The following is a 16,700-nucleotide window of genomic DNA, read 5'->3' as shown; positions in this document are numbered from 1 at the left end:
TGTTCCGCCCACACCGTGGCCCCGAGATACCCCGGGCTAGCTTTGCCTACAGAATTCGCTTCTCTGTGGTGCCTTGCCTTTAAGAACTTGCCCCATTTTACAGATGGAGAAGCTCCAGGGGACACAAACACGGGGATGTTCTGAAGAAGAAACGCACTTGAAGCCTAGCGTGGTGTCTGAGCAGTTGCGGGCATAGAGGGGTGTCCTCTGTGCAACGGAACATATTCAGCCACAAAAAGGAACCAAGTTCTGATACGTGCCACAACACGGATGGTCCTGGAAACGTTTTGCGAAGTGAAATAAACCCGTTACGAAAGGGCACATTTCGTACGACTTGTGCGAGGTGCATAGAAGAGGCAAACTCAGAGAGACAGAAAGCCAAATAGAGGTTACCAGCGGCTGGGAGGGGCGGAGGATGGCATGAGTACAGAGCTTCTGTTCGAGGGGATGAAAAATTTTGGAAATACGGATGATGGTTGCATGATACTGTGAATGTAAGTAGTGCCACTGAACCGTTCCCTTAAAAAGGCTTAAAATGGCACATTTGATTACTTATTTACGTTTTAAGCTTATTTATTTATTTGGGGAGAGAGAGCGAGAGAGAGGGAGAGAGAGTATCCCCAGCAGGCTTCACGCTCAGCGTGGAGCCCGACACGGGGCTCGATCGCACAAACCGTGAGATCATGCGTGGCCTGAGTTGAAATCAAGAGTTGGATGCTTAACCGACTGAGCCGCCCAGGTGCCCCAAGGAAGTAAAATTTCAAAAAAAGTTCTGTTGTCATCTAAGACACCAGGGAGAGGGCGGGTGACCCTTCCCTTCCAACTCTTGATATGTAATAACTCGTGCTCGTTCCTCACACGTTGGCTCACCTGTGGCTCCCTCTCCCTAGCACTCCCTGTCACATTCATGGCGCTCAGTGGCGTCGCACTGTGCCAGCCATTAGGGTGATGATCGATTCATGTGTCTTCTGTAAGCATCGCACATCACGTGAGCAAAAATCGTCCACGATGAGGAGGAAGGAGAGGGAGGAAGGGGAAGTGGGTACCATGTACATTTTCTATTGCTGCTGTAACAAATCACCACAAATTTACTGGCTTTATTATTTTTTTTTTAATTTTTTTTTCAACGTTTATTTTATTTTTGGGAAAGAGAGAGACAGAGCATGAACGGAGGAGGGGCACAGAGAGAGGGAGACACAGAATCGGAAACAGACTCCAGGCTCCGAGCCATCAGCCTAGAGCCCGACGCGGGGCTCGAACTCACGGACCGCGAGATCGTGACCTGGCTGAAGTCGGACGCTTAACCGACTGCGCCACCCAGGCGCACCCTACTGGCTTTAAACAACCAAATTTGGGGCACCCGGGTGGCTCAGTCAGTTAAGCATCGGACTCCTGATCTCGGCTCAGGTCATGATCTCACAGCTCGTGAGTTCAAGCTCCGCCTAGGGCTCTGTGGCTGACAGCACGGAGCCTGCTTGGGATTCTTTCTCTCCCTCTCTCTGCCCGCCCCACCTTGTGTGTGCTTGCACCCTCTCTCTCAAAATAAATAAATGAACTTTAAAAAGAGAGCTTTTTACTAAAAACAAATCAACAAAAAAACAGACACATTTCTTCTCTTACAACTCTGTAGGTCAGGAATCTAAAACCGGTCACCAGGGCTGTATTCTTTCTAAAGGGTCCGGGGAAGAATCCATTTGCCTTTTTTTAGCTTCCGAAGGCTGCCTGAATGCCTTGATCCCGCATCATTCCAACATCTGCTATGGTCGTCACCTCTCCCCCCACTCGCGTCCCCCTGGCCCCCTCTGATGAGGACCCCTGGGATTGCGTTGGGGCCGTCTGGATAACGCATGACAAGCTCCCCACCTCAAGATTCTTAGCCGCATCTGCAAACTCATCTGCAAAGCCCCTCCTGCTGTGTAAGGTGAAGATACCCGGGTTCTGGCGGATTAGGGTGCGGATGTCTCTGGAGGGTTCTTCTGCAACCTACCGCTCCCTGTGCCCAAATTCCGGTTTATAACCATTTACGCAGAAGGTTCCAAGATAAAGAAATAATCTCTTCTGCCTTCCAGTGGCTTCTAATCCTGCTGGGGAGACGGAATATTTCTGTGTCACAGAGAGAGTCCGCAAAGCTCCAGGCAGTGCAGTCAGTGCTGCCGTGGCTGGTGGCGGGTACGCTGAGGAGATTAAGGTCAATGCAGGGACCCATTCTTTCTCTCGGTATCTCCTCTGCTCTGAGCTGCAGCTACAGCTCTGTACGCTGTGCCCCCCACCCCAAGCTGGGGCCCACCTCCCGGGAACCGTGGGTCTTGTGACCGCTGTCCCCTGGCGGTATGTGACACGGCCTCCCTTCCTTCTCATAGGAAGAGAAAGACTAGAAGTTGGGCAAGACTTGGCTTTGGAAAGGCGGGATGGCATCTCCTAACTAGGTCCGCAGAGTCCTTGGCTTTCTACTTGCATTGATTGCAATGGTCTGAATGTTCGCGTCCCTCCCCAAATCCCCGTGGTGAAATCCTGATCCCCAAACGGGACGGTAATAGGCAGTGGGGTCTTTGGGAGGTCCTTAAGCCTTGAGGGTGAGTCCTTGGGAATGGGATGAGCCCTTTGCAATGAGAGGCTTCAGAGAGCGCCCTTCTTCCGCCACGGGAGAAGATATAAGAAGTCTGCAATCCAGAGAAGGGCCCTCACCTGAACACCTCGCACCCTGCTCTCAGACTTCCAGCTTCCTGAGCCGTGAGCGATAGATTCCTGCTGTTTACAAGATGCCTGGTCTGTGGTATTTCGTTAGAGCAGCCTACACGGACCGAGACACTGAGGCTTTGTTCGTTTGGACTCCGGGGACAAGGTTCTCAGTGTTCCGCTGACGTAGAGTCCGGAAGGTAAGTTGATGGTAAAACGGGGTGTGGTAAGGGTGAGGGCCTGTCCTCCTCCTCTCGCTTCCCAGAGCCCTGGAGAAATTGTATCCCTTAGGAACGGGGCAGGACGTGGGGCGCCTGGGTGGCTCAGTCGGTTGAGTGTCCGACTCTTGATTTCGGCTCAGGTCATGATCTCACGCTTATGAGTCTGAGCCCCGAGTTGGGCTCTGCGCTGGCAGTCGGAGGAGGCTGCTTGGGATTCTCTCTCTCCCTCTCGCTACCCCTCCCCCGCTTGTGCTCATGAGCTCTCTTTCTCTGAAAATAAATAAATCAACTTAAAAAAAAAAAGAGGGACACCTGGGTGGCTCAGTGGGTTGAGCGTTTGACTCGGCCCAGGTCATGATCTCACCGTTCGTGAGTTCCAGTCCTCCGTCGGGCTGACTGCCGTCAGCACAGAGCCCGCTTTAGCTCCCCTGTTCCCCTCTCTCTCTCAAAAAGAAATAAAACATTAAAAAAAAAGGAAAGAGAAAACGGCACGACAGTCCAAAGTACGGGAAATCAGCTACTACGTTATACACTGTGTGAGCGGCTCCGTGAAAGCAAGAACATTGCAGATCCAGATAGTAAAACCCGCTGCCAACAGCAATAAAGACAGGCTGTGAGCAATTTAATTGAATTATCTGGAAGGGAGACCGCCCACCGTGCGTCCACTTTCCAGGTAACTGACTCTGGGTCTGGCCCGTGGCCGGAATGCGCTGGGCCGTTCACGGGTGGGTAGTTACTTTTGCAACCGGTATCTGTCCTGGGGCCTGGTTCACGCAACTCTACTTGCCCAGACTAAAAATTGTGACGTGTGTGACTCAGTAAGGATTACTCGATGCGTGTCAGCTGCGTGACAGATATGGCAGCCCTAAAACGTATTTACACATTGAATCTTTCCTTTAAAAATAGCTTCATCAAGGGGCGCCTGGGTGGCTCTGTCAGTTAAGTGTTTGACTTTGGCTCGGGTCATGATCTCGCGGTTCGTGAGTTCGAACCCCATGTCGGGCTCTGTGCTGACAGCTCGGAGCCTGAAGCCTGCTTCAGATTCTGTGTCCCACCCCCCCACCTCCGCTCCTCCCCCACTCAAGCTCTGTCTCTCAAAAAATAAATAAATGCTAATAAATAAATAAATAAAAATAGCTTTATTGACAGGTGCCTGGGTGGCTCAGTCGGCTGAACGTCTAACTTCCACGTAGGTCATGATCTCACAGTTGGTGAGTTCAAGCTGTGGGTTGGGCTCTCTGCTTTCAGCCCAGAGTTCGAGTCATATCCTCAGTCCCTATCTCTCTACCCATCCCGTGCTTTGCACTCTCTCTTTCTTAAAAACTAAACGTTAAAAAAAAACAAAACAAAAACTTCCTTGAGGGGTGCCTAGCTGGCTCAGTTGGAGCATGTGAATCTTGATCTCGGGGTTGTGGGTTTGAGCCCCATGTTGCATGTAGAGATTCCTTAGCAATAAAATCTTAACAAAGGAAAAATAAAAATATCTTGATTGAGGTAAAGTTCATGCAGCCTACAATTCACCCATTTAAAGTAATTCTTTTTTAAAAAAATTTTTTAACGTTTATTTATTTTTGAGAGACAGAAAGAGACAGAGCACTAGCAGGGGAGGGGCAGACGGAGAGGGAGACCCAGAATCCGAAGCAGGCTCCAGGCTCCCATCTGTCAGCACAGAGCCTGACGCAGGGCTCGGACTCCTGAACCGTGAGATCACGACCTGAGGCAAAGTTGCATGTTTAACCGAATGAGTCACCCAGGTGCCCCCACCTGTTTAAAGTAAAGAATTCAATTTTGGGGGCATATTCAGAATTGAGCCATCATTACCTCGATCAATTTTAGAACATTTTCTTAATCCCCTAAAAGAACTCCAAACTTCTTAGCAGTCACTCGTCATTTCGTTTTCGTACCCACTCCCCCGGCCCTGCCAATAACTAATTTATTTTCTGTCACCATGGGTTTCCAGTTCTGGACCCTTCATATACATGGAATCATATAATATGTGGTCTTGAATAATGTTCCTTTGTATGGATATATCACATTCTGTAGATCCACGCATCGGTGGATGAACGTTTGCGTTCTTTCCACTTTTTGGCGACGCACAGAGAGTAACGTGGGTGTAGAGAGTAAAGTTGCTATGAATATTTATGGGCAAGGTTTTGCATTAATGAATATTTTCAGTGCTCTTGGGGCCACGCCTACTCGTAGAATTGCTAGGTCATATGGTGACTCTGGGTTGAACTTTGTGAAGAACTGTTCTCGTCTTTCAAAGCCGCTGTACCATTGAGCACTCTTACCAGCAGTGTATGAGGCTTGAATTTCTCCATATCCTCCCCAGCACTTGCCATTGTCCATTTTGTGGTTGTGGTGAGGGTTATTTGATTGTCTGTATGGCCATGCCAGTGGATCTGAAGCGGTATCTCATCGTGGTTTTGATTTGCATTTCCCTGACGTAACCCCGTTAACAGTGTCGAGCATTTTTTCATGTGCTTATTGGCCACTTGCATACTTTTCTTAGAGAAATGTCTATTCAGATCCTTTGCCCGTTTTGTCACTGGGTGCATTTAATCCTTTTTTGTTTTTTTAATGTTTATTTATTTTTGAGAGAGACAGGGTATGAATGGGGGAGGGGCAGAGAGTGAGGGAGACACAGAATCCGAGCTGAGCTGTCAGCACAGAGCCCGAGGCAGGGCGCGAACCCACGAACCACGAGATCGTGACCTGAGCCGAAGTCAGACGCTTGACCGCCCGAGCCACCCGGGCACCCCGGGTGCATTTAATCTTGAATAGTCTCCATAACAATTACACATTGGAACCACTATTGATTTGTGGTTCACAGTGGACACTCTGAAGCTGATGGCCTGGATTAGGATCCCAGCTTGGCCACTTAATAGTACATGACATCGGCCACTCACCTGGACCTCAGTGTGTCAGACACAATGGGGATAGAAACGTTAGCTAATTCACAGGGTTGTCATAAGGATCGAAAAAGGCCAGGGTGCCTTGGAGGCTCAGTTGGCTAAGTGACACTTGATCTCGGCTCAGGTCGTGATCCCACAGTTGTGAGATTGAGCTGCACATCGGGATCTATGCTGGGTGCAGACTCTGCTTGAGATTCTCTCTCTCTCATTCCCCCGACCCGTCCCCAACTTGTGTAGCATGCTCTCTCTCTCTCTCTCTCTCTCTCTCTCTCTCTCAAAAAAACAAACAAAAAAACCCACAAAACACAAAAAAACACTGCGTGTCAAAGGTTTAGCAAGGACTCGAATGTTACCTGCAATGGTAAGGCCATCAACACTCGCTAAGCTTTTCCTATTTTATTACGTGCACGTAGGTGATCTTATTTAATGTACACGGCAGTCTTGCAAAATAGGTCTCATCGCCTCCATTTTACAAGGGACAAAACTGAAAGCTGCTGGAGGCGAAGGAAGGTGTGCAGGGCTCCACCCTTGGTAAGATGCAGGGCAGAGATGCCCCTTGGGTAACTCTGGAGACCCTCTGGAAGTGTTAATCTTGGGAAGGTTTTCAGCCGGAATCGGCCCGTCCCCTGGCGGCTTCTGCTATTCAAATGCAGCTGTAATTAAGCAAATGCCATCAGAAAGGAACTGGAGAAGAACCCAGTAATGAAATCGTTAACGGCTTATTCAGGCAGAGAAAAGCCACTGCAACCCCGAGAAGAATGGGCTCATCTAGCTCCGCTCCCCGGGCAGGCTTCTGAGTCATGGAATTTTGCACAAAGTCCTGGCGAGCTTGCCTCGTTTGGCAAAGGCCTCTGAGAACTTCACGGAGCTAATTGGAGAAGTGAAAGCCAAGGGTCCCGCTTTGCCCCCTCTTCTGGAATCACTATTTACGATTTCCCTGTAGTTCCCCTTGGCGACATTGGGTGTCACCTCTGAGTCGTCTGAAGCCACTCGTCCCCCGGACATTGACAAAGTGCATTGTTTTCCCAGAGTTTCTGTCTCTGTAGGATCCAATATGGAGGTATCCATCACCGGTACTCATGCCCCCAAGACAGCATGGCTAAGCTGGTTTTTATTTGTGGGGCCAAAGCACTGTCCTGGACGAAGTCTCCCTGCAGCTGGGTAAGCTTTGAGTTTGAAAACAGGCTCCACAGTCATGGCTTTGCAATTGGTTTTTCTTCCGTTCATGGGGGAGTGATGAGAGATGATTTAGGCAAAGCCCCGGTAGCTCAGAACCCTTTACTTCCAGAGTTCTCTACTTCCCAGAAAAGCTCGTCTGCTCACACGGCTGTGTCTGTGCGGCACAGTGAGCAACCGCGAGCAACTTGGGGACAGGAACTCTCTCCCTGTCTCTGTTTCTCCTTTCCTTCGTGCCTTCCACTCCATACACGTTTGCTGAATCTGTGTTATGTGCCAAACACTGGGGCAAAACAGCCAAGTTCTCTTTCTCCATGGAACCGACCTTCTAATTTCTTAATTATCTGTATGTTCACAGCACCTAGCACATAGTAGGCGCTTAATAACTGCTTTGGTGGCTTGGTGCATACACTGCTCTTCCAGGTTTTTTCCTATGCATAGACTAACACATATACATGATATTTAAATTTTAGATGGAGAGATCACGCCTTAATGGTATCCTGTGACTCCCCCCCACACACACACTTAATAGTGTATTTTGGCCATGTTTCTATGTTAGAACATAAACATTGACTTCAGGGGCGCCTGAGTGGCTCAGTTGGTTAAGCATCCAACTTTGGATCAAGTCACGCTCTCATGGTCTGAGAGTTCGAGCCCCGTGTCGGGCTCTGTGCTGACAGCTTGGAGCCTGGAGCCTGCTTCAGATTCTGTGTCTCCTTCTCTTCCCCTCCCCAGCTCCCAGTCTGTCTCTCTCTTTCTCTTTCAAAAATGAATAAACATGAAAAAAAATTTTACATGTCCCCAACTACTATTCGGGGTCTTTCTGCCCCTTGGAATCTAGAAAAGACTGGCTTGAATCTATTCCCTGTAGATTCTCAGGGTCAGGTTAGGATTGCTCGTGTTCTCATGGTCATTTATGGTGTCTTTCCATGCTTCTGCTGTGTATTCCATACAATATATTGAACCAGTTTCCTACTGATGGACATTTAGGTTGTTTCCAGTCTTTTGCTATTATAAACACTGCTGCGCTGAATAAGCTTGTTCATCCTTTGTTTTATGCCCATTGAATACATTGCTAGAAGTGGCATTGCTAGGTCAGTTTAGCAATAGATGCTGCTGTAGACACAGATACTGCAGTATGTATGGATGCTGCTAAATTCTCTCCACAGTGCTTGTACTAATTTTCATTCCTGATAAGATGTGCTAGCAAATTATGATCTTTGCTTACTGTCGCATACTGTGAGTCTGGAGTTCTCTCTTGTCCAGCAAGAGAGCCGATGCAGAATTGAATACGAGAGAGGCTAATGCCCAGGAGGAGACAAGAGCCCCGAACAGGGGTTTCGTCTCCGTATTTATTGAGCTCACAGGATGTTACCTGCGTGGTGAATGTGAGGAAACCAAGATCTTACACACGTGAATGTGGAGAAAACAATCAGACAGTAATCATTAACTTGTATGTGTAAGAAGAAAAGGGTCTGGGGGGCCAGTGGAGTTTGTGATCACAGCACCGTATATTGGCATCAGGTGGAAAGTAATTTCTTGCAGGTGATACAACAAGTTACTCATGATCCCATTACAATATCTCACTAGGTAACCTCGCGAGCTTTTCGCGCCATGGTTGGCGGCATGGGAACAGCTTTCCACCCTAAGCTTCTTTCTAACCCACTTATGTAAGTAGAACTTATTTCCCCACAGCCTACCTGTGCAAATACACACATATACTCACACCTTGTTTTTTCATATCCTTTGCCCTTTTTTTTTATGAGTTGTTGATCTCGAAGAAGCTTTTATACGTTTAGGGGAATTATCCCTTTGTGATTTGAAATGCAAATATCTTTTCTTAGTTTATTATTTGTTTTCCTTTTTTTTTTAATGTTAATTTATTTTTGAGAAAGAGAGAGCACGTGAGCGAGGGAGGGACAGAGAGAGAGGGAGACAGAGGATCAGAAACAGGCTCCAGGCTCTAGGCTCTCAGCTCCAGCCCACGAGTCCTGAGATCATGATCTGAGCTGAAGTCAGATGCTTAACTGAATGAGCCACCCTGGCACCTTTATTGTTTGTTTTCACATCCCTTTTTTAACCAGCTGGCTAGTATTCCATTAAATGGTCCTACCGTAATTTGACGCAGTCTCTCATTTCTAGACATTTTGGTTGTTTCCAACCTTTTGCTATTATAAACATTTCATTTATTTTTTTAACTAAACTCTGTACCCGATGTGGGGCTCTGAGGCACGACCCTGTGATCAAGAGTGACATGCCCTACCTACTGAGCGCAACTTTTTGCTGTTATAAACTGCATAGCTCTTTCCACCACTCTGCACTGCATCTCTAAATCTAGGCTAAATTCCTAAAAGTGCAATTGCTTGGTTGCAGAATGTTTAAAAAGCCTTTTGATGTGTATTGGGCTTTGGATATTATACTTCTTTCTTTCTTTCTTTTTGTTAAATTTTAAAACAGCAAATGTTCATTGGTTTAAAAGAAAATCCCCCACGTGCTCGCCATTCACCCAGACAGGCTGGTCTAATCTGTTCTCCCACTCGCTTCAGCTTCTTTCTCGTTGGATCAAAGCAAATCGTTTCACGCATCAAGATGGAAGGATTTAGAGAGAAGCTATCTTTGGATGAGAAACTCCCCGCCTCCCCTCCCAGTTCTTTCAGAGAGTGGCAAGGGAAAGTTACCCATTACCCAATGCTGCTGTTTGGAAACCTTCCACGGTGGGGGGGGGGGGAATGCAAGGGGGTGACTGTGCATTCCCACCCCAAGGGCCCCTTCTGCGAAGCCCCACTCTTCTTTTGCAGACAGGAAAGAACGATTGCCCACGTGGATGACTCAGCCAGCCCCGGGCCACTTTGGTCCAGTACAGAAGCCCCAGGGACCCAAAAGCTTTGCCTCGACCATCCGTTTTCACTTAGTTTTGATTCATCCGGTCCCAGAGGCCGGCAGGAAATTGCTGGCAGTGTGTCAGTCACGTAGGAGACTTTGCTCTGCCCCCTGCCATTTGGATATTGCTTCCTTGAACAATACCACTTTGATGGGCACCCCCCGCCCCATGCCATCTCATCTGGATGTGCCCTGACATCTGGCCGGTGGGGGGCTCTGTCTATGTCATGGCTGAGCCGCTAAGACCCAGGGAGGGAACAGTCTCCCAGCCTTGCCAGCCAGAGAACCAGGGTTCGAGCCTGGCTCTGCGGGCTCTTTCCATGAACCTATATGGCGTCTCCAAAACGGCTCCTCCCTGTGGAGCTGCTCCCAGGAGCCACCTGGATGGGAAACAATGTGGAATACAGTCTTCGGGAGGGTGAATAAATGACCGAGTGACAGCACCTCCTACTGGGGCTGCACAGGGGGCCTCCTCCAGGCTGGTTTTTGAAAATTCTGCTTGCTCTGGACAAGTTCCCAGTCTCCATCCTTGGGTGGCTTCCCCGCAGGGGTACCGGGTGCCGAGGGGTGCAGGGCAGGCACGTGGCCAGCCAGGTCCTCAGGAGGGCTTCACGGCCACCCCTGCCTCCTCGTCGACACAGCACCGATTATTGCCAAAGTGGCTGCCGGTCCTTAGGATTTGGGAAGCAGAGAATCCTCAAGACTGCAGCAATATCCAGAGTTTTTGTTTTTCTTTTTCTTTTCTTTTCTTTTCTTTTCTTTTCTTTTCTTTTCTTTTCTTTTCTTTTCTTTTCTTTTCTTTTCTTTTCTTTTCTTTTCTTTTCTTTTCTTTTCTTTTCTTTTCTTTTCTTTTCTTTTCTTTTCTTTTCTTTTCTTTTCTTTTCTTTTCTTTTCTTTTCTTTTTTCCAGCCTGGAGATTGCTGCAGCTGTCTGCCTGGAAACGTGAGCCACAGCCCGACTGTCTCTACACGAGTAACATGAGCCCAGACTCCGACCCTGGGCAAGCCACCGTGGCACCGGGGCCTTACCACTGAAGCCTCCCATACCCTGTAGACGAGCATTTAATTATTCTTGTTTTACTCAACAACAGTAGGAGGCTCTCCGAAAGAGTAAGCGGGGCGCCTGGGTGGCTCAGTCAGTTAAGCACCCAACTTTGCCTCAGGTCATGATCTCCTGATCCGTGAGTTCGAGCCCCGCGTTGGGCTCTGTGCTGATGGCTCGGAGCCTGGAGCCCACTTCGGATTCTGTGTCTCCCTCTTTCTGCCCCGCCCCCACTCACACTCTGTTTCTGTCTGTCTGTCTGTCTGTCTCTCTCTCTGTGTCAAAAAACAAACATTAAAAAGAAAAAAAAAGAAAGGAAGAGTAAATCCCTGAACTGGGATTTTGAACCCAGGTCCTTAAGCTGGAATTCTGACCCCAGGCGCTTTGTCTTACCTATTGATTTGTGTTTTTTTTTAGAACGAATAAATCAGATAGAGGTCATAGTAGAGACGCCACCTGATAAAACCTACCTCTGAGGCTCAGCCTGGGGAACTCAAGAGAACTAATGTCAGGTAAGAGGTAACATGAATACTGGCCAATGACACTTTTCCAGGTAGAGGTGGGGTTCAGGCACTGGAGCCTTCTGGTGGGAAGTCTGTGAGCAATGACTTCTGGCTTCTTTGGGGTCTTATCTAGAGATGAGAGGGCTGGATCTCCACTGGGGGACTTTCTAGCTCAGTGATGGGCAGTGTTGGGGCCTTTGGGAGGTTTTCACATCACAATTAACAGAGCGCCTTGTGCATTCGTGCAAAGCGGAGTACTTAGCCCAAGTGGAGATACTGGGGCTGGTGTCTTCTCTGCCCACATCACCAGGACTCCCAGCCACCAGGGAGCTATGGGATGCCAACGTGGTAGAAAAGAATGTATCCTGCTGAATATTACATGTGAGATAACAACCAAAGACAGGATTTCATTGTTCCCACTGCAGGGGTGCAGAATATATCACCCCGAAATGTGCCACTTTGGCGTATCGATTATTATCATTTTTTTAATTTTCTAAAATTCATTTTGAGAGAGACAGAGACAGCGTGAGTGGGGGAGGGGCAGGCAGAGGAGGAGAGAGAGAATCCCAAGCAGGCTCTGTGTTGACAGTGCAGCTCGAACTCATGAAACCATGAGATCGTGACCTGAGCCGAAACCAAGAGTCGGACGCTTACCCGACTGAGCCACCCAGGCGCTCCAGCATATTCATTATTTTTAATTAAAGTTGCTTGAGGAATAACCAGTGCAAGAAGAACCGTCTGATTATCCTGTTTCCCCATGGAAACAGGGGGAAAATCTCCCATGTGAGAGTTGCCCTCCCTGTACCAGGAGGGGAGAAGGCATCCTTATTACCAGAGACAGGGAATTTAGGGCCAAGGAGGCTGCATAAGAAAGCTTTGTTATTCTTCACCATTTACCCTCTGTAGCACGTAGCCCTGTGCCTTGTCAATTCTTCACAAATGTATTGTCTCTTTGTCTAAAAGGTATGAACCTTTCCTGCTCTGTTCCCTTCTTGGGAGGCTCACACCTTTGCGGGGCTTCCATATGGACATATGTCATTAAACTAGTTTTTCTCCCGTTCAGCTGTCTTTTATTATAGGAGGTCTCAGCCAAGAACCTAGGAGAGCAGAGGGAAAGTGATTTTTTCCTCCCCTACACCACTTAGCCCCGTTTGCTAAAAATGCATGATGGAGAGATTTCCAAATGTGAGCTTTGACATGTGTCAGGGCTCAGTCATTATTTTGCACTGATCTCCCCTCCCCCGACTCCAGCCCCTTTCGTGAGTTTGTGACATCACCCTTCGTCTGGGCTCTCACACGAAAAACACGCTCCTCTTCACTCTCCCACACTCCCCACAGTCAAGCGTTCACCACTGACTTCGCTCACTGATTCTCTCTCTCCATCGTTTTGAAACTTGCAGCAAACCCTGCAAACACATCTCACATCTTTTGACTCTTCTGCATGTCTGTTTACACCGTCCCGACTTCTCTTACTTGGGGGGCGACTGTCCCGTTCGCTGTCTGTGGTTTCCCTCTTTCTCCACTGCAGTCTATTCTCACAACACAGGCAGAATGAGCTTTTATTTTTATTTTGTTTTTTATTTTATTTATTTTTTTTATTTTTTCAACGTTTATTTATTTTTGGGACAGAGAGAGACAGAGCATGAGTGGGGGAGAGGCAGAGAGAGAGGGAGACACAGAATCTGAAACAGGCTCCAGGCTCTGAGCCATCAGCCCAGAGCCCGACGCAGGGCTCGAACTCACGGACCGCGAGATCGTGACCTGGCTGAAGTCGGACGCTTAACCGACTGCGCCACCCAGGCGCCCCCAGAATGAGCTTTTAAAACTCAACCCAGATCTTCTCACTGTTCTGATTAAAATCCTTCAATGGCTGTCTTCCCGCTGTGTCAATGTAGGAAAAATGCAAACTCCCGCCCTTGGCTTCCCAGACCCTCAGGAAACTGGTCCCTGCCTGCCCACCTGTCCTGGCTGCGCTTTGTTGCAGGCACGCTGCCTTTCTTTCAGCTCTCATGATTAGCACCGTCTAGCCGGCCCCAGGCCATTTGCACTTGTAGCTTCCTCAGCTATACCACTTATAAGCCTGGTCCTTCTCATCCTTCAGGACCAGTCACTCAGAGCTGCTGAAGTGACAGTCGCTGAAATGACAGTCGCTCAGAGCAGGCTTCCCTTTAATCTCTATCATCTAAACAGGTCTCCTCTCCACCCCCCCCCCCCTTTTTAAATGACACACTTGCGTTCATTTTCCCCCTATAATTTACCCCCGGGTTAAATTATGTTGTCCAAAAAGGTATGTCTAAGTTGTAACCAATGGGACCTGTGAAAAGCAGCCTTATTTGGAAATAGGGTCTTTCCAGATAGAATCAAGTTAAAATGAGGTCATACTGGATCAAGGTGGGCACTAATCCATTGGCTAGTGTCCTTATGAGAAGAGACAGACAGACACGAGGACACCATGTGACTATAGGAGCAGAGATTGGAGTGATGTGTCTACAAACCAAGGAGGGCCAAGCATTGCTGGCAGCCGCCACAAGCTCGAAGAGACAAGGGATGGTTCTCTTCTAGAGCCTTTAGAAGGAGCATGACCCTGCAGACACTTGACTGCTGACTTCTGGCCTCTGGAGCTGCGAGAACATCAATTTCTGTGGTTTGAAGCCACCAAGTTGTGGTGATTTGTTACCTAGGAAACTAATTGGTGGCAATTATTTTGTTTGCTTATTTGCTTATGATTTTTCTTCCACTCGACAAGAAGTTTCTGTCTTTGTTCTGTTGCGTATCCCTAGCATCCAGCTGTGTGTCTAACACAGAGTAAGTGCCCACCGTGTAGTTTCGGATGAATCGATTCCCTCCCATAGTCAGCCACAGCATCGTACCAACTTGAGCTTGTCTTTTGTTCATCGCTCTGGATTACGTGTATTGCTTCTGCTCTGGCTCATCACCTCTCTCTCAATTATTGCAAGAACTTTCCATGCTTTCTCTTTGCTGCTTCACCTTTCACCCTCTTGTACTCTTTACAATTTTTTTAACGTTCATTTATTTTGAGGCGGAGAGAGTGAGCATGAGGGGGGGAGGGGCAGAGAGAGGGAGAGAAAGAATCCCAAGCTAAGATTCTCACCCTTTTTTAACACAAATTTGGGGGTGTCTGGGTGGTTCAGGTAAGCGTCTGACTCTTGATTTTGGCTCAGGTCGTGCTATTACCGTTTGGGAGATCCAGCCCTGTGTCGAGCTCTGTGCTGACAGCACAGAGCCTGCTTGGAATTTTCTCTCTCAGCCTCTCTCTCGAAATAAATAAAGAAACATTAAAAAAAACTATAAATATCTCACTTTTCTTTAAAAAAAATTTTTTTAAATGTTTAGTTTTGAGAGAGAGAGAAAGACAGAGTGTCAGGAATAGGGGAGGGGCAGAAAGAGAGGGAGATACAGAATGCGAACCAGGCTCCAGGCTCTGAGCTATCAGCCCAGGGCCCAGTGTGGGGGTCCAACCCACAAACTGCAGGATCATGACCTCAGCTGAAGTCAGATGCCCAGCCACCTAAGCCACCCAAGCCACCCAGGTGCCCCTGATCTCAGTTTTCTACTTTAAACTCTGTTCTTTCCCTATTATCCTACGCTAGCTATTAGACCTCCGGCATGCTCCATAAACTCTGAGCCTCAGGCTTAGTCTTCCCATCTGTGGAATAGGAGTGACAATGACATCTACCAGACCAGGTTGATATGCACACGAACTGAGAATCATTGCAAAGCGTGGAACGCAGTGTCCTGCACATCACAAGAGCCCTCGATTAATTTCAGCATTTGTTTTGGACCGAGGCTAGAGGCCCACGGCTATATAAAATGAGTCCTTTGTTAAGATGGAAAAAAGCAGTTGAAAAATCACATGTTTAAGGCTGGCTTGCCCAACGACTGTTCAAAAATAATGAAGAAGCAGTTTGCCTAGCATTTTGGCCCGTTGAAGTTTGGAGAAGAAGTTTGAGAGCATGAGTCTGCATATCATTATACCAACAACACAGAGACAGTAAGTGAAAAACTTAAAATAGGCTTACATGTATATTAAAATCATATCATTTGTACCATAGGCATAGTCATAAATATAGAAATAAAGGGATTCATCTTAATCATGACTCAGAATTGATGTTCTTCATCTATGAAAACCTCTTAATCAGGAAATTTCAAAAAAAAATGTTTAAAATGCATGGTAACACATTTCAGAGCAATTCCAAAATCTAATGTGTGCAAATTATTCATATATTCATAATTTTATTATAGCACATCAGATTTGGGGAATCAAGTGCAGGGTAAAGAGAATACCCATTAGCTGCTAAAAAAAAGTCCATAAGTGAAATGAATTTAAGTACTCTAACTTCCTTCCTCTTGAGTCAGAACTCTCGCCCAAGCACTAGCCATTTAATAAGATTGGAATTTCTCCTTGATTTGAAAGGCAAGGTGAGAACTTTTCTTATTCATTTATTTATTATTATTGTTAAGTTTATTTCTTTTGAGAGAAAAAAAGAGAGAAAGAGAGAACAAGCAAGGGAGGGGCAGAGAGAAGATGAGACAGAATCTCAAGCAGGTTCCGTGCCATCAGCACAGAACCTGATGTGGGGCTCGAACTCACAGACTACGAGCTCATCGCCTGAGCCGAGATCAAGGGTCAGATGCTTAACTGACTGCCACCCAGGGGCCCCAGAACTTTTTTTTCTTAAAAAAGCTTCCTTTCAAGAAATCAGGCTTTCTGTAGAATTGAACTGAACTGATGTGGTCAGCTGCTTTTTAGAAGCTGCTTTTGTTTGATTTGGGAAATTATTGTTGTTAAAGTTTATTTATTTTTGAGAGAGAGAGAGAGAGAGAGAGAGAGAGAGAGAGAGAGAGAGAGAGAGAGAATGCGTGCTCATGCGCTGGGGAGGGGCAGAGGGAGAGGGAGAATCTTAAACAGTGGAGTTCAATCCCAACATGGAGTTCATTCCCACAACTGTGAGCTCATTACCTGAGCCAAAATCAAGAGTCCGATGCTCACCCAGGTTTCCCAAGGTAGTGTGTGATTTCTCATTTGCGTCCTTTAAAATTCTAAGTTGTACATGCTCATAGTTTAAAAACCAAATCATCGTCAGGGGCGCCTGGGTGGCTCCGTCAGCTAAGCATCCGACTTTGGCTCGGGTCATGATCTCGCGGTCCGTGAGTTCGAGCCCCGCGTCGGGCTCTGGGCTGACAGCTCAGAGCCTGGAGCCTGCTTCGGATTCTGTGTCTCCCTCTCTCTCTGCCCCTCCGCCACTTGTGCTCTGTGTCTCTCTTTC

General features: G+C 47.6%; 1 protein-coding gene across 1 annotated transcript in view; it reads left to right on the top strand.

Annotated features, from left to right (window-relative positions):
* Window positions 1–3,423: 3,423 nt before the first annotated feature.
* TNFRSF17 (TNF receptor superfamily member 17) overlaps window positions 3,424–16,700 on the top strand; it is a 32,125-nt gene continuing 18,848 nt past the window's right edge. The window contains exons 1-2 of the mRNA XM_019820946.2: window positions 3,424–3,570; window positions 11,327–11,421. Coding sequence (XP_019676505.1) covers window positions 11,415–11,421 — 7 coding nt within the window. The 5' untranslated portion in view covers window positions 3,424–3,570; window positions 11,327–11,414. The remainder of the gene's footprint in view (window positions 3,571–11,326; window positions 11,422–16,700) is intronic.

Source organism: Felis catus, chromosome E3, assembly GCF_018350175.1.
Source record: "Felis catus isolate Fca126 chromosome E3, F.catus_Fca126_mat1.0, whole genome shotgun sequence".
Taxonomy (NCBI): domain Eukaryota; kingdom Metazoa; phylum Chordata; class Mammalia; order Carnivora; family Felidae; genus Felis; species Felis catus.
The sequence above is the reverse complement of the archived record's forward strand: the minus strand, read 5'-3'. Positions and strand labels throughout refer to the sequence as shown.